At 43.4% G+C, this 1793-nt stretch overlaps 1 protein-coding gene across 1 annotated transcript; it reads left to right on the top strand.

Moving 5' to 3' along the window:
- Window positions 1-49: 49 nt before the first annotated feature.
- Window positions 50-1787, top strand: LOC106957648 (stonustoxin subunit beta-like; the record flags this gene model as incomplete). The annotated part of the gene is made up of 4 exons (XM_015049058.1): window positions 50-87; window positions 268-441; window positions 1008-1054; window positions 1199-1787. Coding segments are annotated over 4 exons (786 nt in total), but the record flags the coding sequence as incomplete, so codon positions are not given.
- Between the last annotated feature and the right edge of the window lie 6 nt (window positions 1788-1793).

Genomic DNA, 1793 nt, shown 5'->3' with positions numbered 1-1793 from the left:
CCTGAGTAACAACAACCTGCAGGATTCAGGAGTGAAGCTTCTCTCTGCTGGACTGAAGAGTCCAAACTGCAACCTGGAGACTCTCAGGTAATTCTGGGCTCTTGACAAATTGCTGCATCTTAGGTGCAAAATGATGAATTATTACAGATCCAGCAGTTGCTTGGCTTTATTTATTACACATGTTATAATTCCATCCATCAGTTCAGACCTTGGGCTCTACCTCAATGTTCTCATCTTCTTATCATGTGATGAATTGTGTGTCTGCAGCTTATCAGGCTGTTTGGTCTCAGGGGAAGGCTGTGCTTCTCTGGCTTCAGCTCTGACCTTTAACCCCTCCCATCTGAAAGAGTTGGACCTAAGCTACAATCATCCAGGAGACTCAGGAGTGAAGCTGCTGTCGGCTGGACTGAAGGATCCAGACTGGAGACTGGAAGCTCTCAGGTATGGAGGAACCTGCTGCAGGAGCAGAGAAGGTCTGATAGAGGAGGAAGAGGAGAAACGTCTTTAGTCTGATGGGAAACATTTAGTTTGAAGAGAAATATTTAGTTTGATCGTTAAATATTTAGACGCCTCATCTGGAGGCAGAGATCATTACCCAGTTTTCTGGAATATTCTCCTGACTAAGAACGGCTCACCAGGAAAATGAAAGAGTGGGATGGATTTAATAGAGTTTAATAGGGACTCTGACTAAATGAATAAAAGTGAAGTTCAGTTAGATTTCCATGATGATCTACTTATGACAGAAAGGACTTTAAAACAATATTCGATGGAGCTCCAGACCAATCAGCCCCAAGGAGCAAAGAGGAGAAGAAAAGTAACTCCATGTTGGTCAGATGGATGTTTAAAAGTTCAGAGAGAGAAATAAAATGTTTAGATTTTAAGCAGTTTGCAATCCAGATGTTGGACTGTTCCTGTCTCAGTGGAGGACAATGTGTGTCTGAGAGACATGTAATGTCCATGTTTGCTGTTGAAAGAGACTGATGGTCTGACCCCCCTCCTCCTTTCAGGGTGGAGCCTGCTGGAGGCCCATTCTTGACACCAGGTCCATGGAAATGTAAGTGTGTTTTTCATCTGATTCATGACAACAAAGCAGCTCACATTCAACCATCTTCAAACTGTCACATCACTCATTCAGGATCATCAAAGATCAATAAATGATCAATAACTGCAGCTGGATTGTGTTTGTTCTCTCCATCAGATTCCTGTCAACTCACCATCGACACAAACACAGTGAACAGAAACCTGAAACTGTCTGAAGACAACAGGAAGGTGACATGGGAGAAGGAGCTTCAGTCATATCCTGATCATCCAGACAGATTTGATTACTGGGATCAGCTGCTGTGTAAAACTGGTCTGACTGGTCGCTGTTACTGGGAGGTCGAGTGGAGAGGAGGAGTTTATATATCAGTGAGTTACAGAAGAATCAGGAGGAAAGGAGGCAGTGAAGACTGTTTGTTTGGATATAATGATCATTCCTGGAGTCTGAGCTGCTCTGATCTTAAAGGTTACTCTGTCTGTCACAATAACATAAAAACTCGTCTCTCCTCCTTCTCCGTCTCTCACAGAGTATCAGTGTATGTGGACTGTCCTGCTGGCATTCTGTCCTTCTACAGAGTCTCCTCTGACTCACTGATCCTCCTCCACACCTTCAACACCACATTCACTGAACCTCTGATTCCTGGATTTAGGTTCTTGTCTTATGGTTCCTCAGTGTCTCTTTGCTGATTTGAGTCTAAAGATTTTCCTCCTGTCAGAGAAACTCTCTCACTGTTTAACAGATAGTTTATCTCTAC

Source organism: Poecilia latipinna, unplaced genomic scaffold (genome assembly GCF_001443285.1).
Source record: "Poecilia latipinna isolate Pla-1442-1.1 unplaced genomic scaffold, P_latipinna-1.0 Scaffold923, whole genome shotgun sequence".
Taxonomy (NCBI): Eukaryota; Metazoa; Chordata; class Actinopteri; order Cyprinodontiformes; family Poeciliidae; genus Poecilia; species Poecilia latipinna.
Note: the sequence above shows the minus strand (reverse complement) of the source record. Positions and strands in the feature narration are given on the sequence as shown.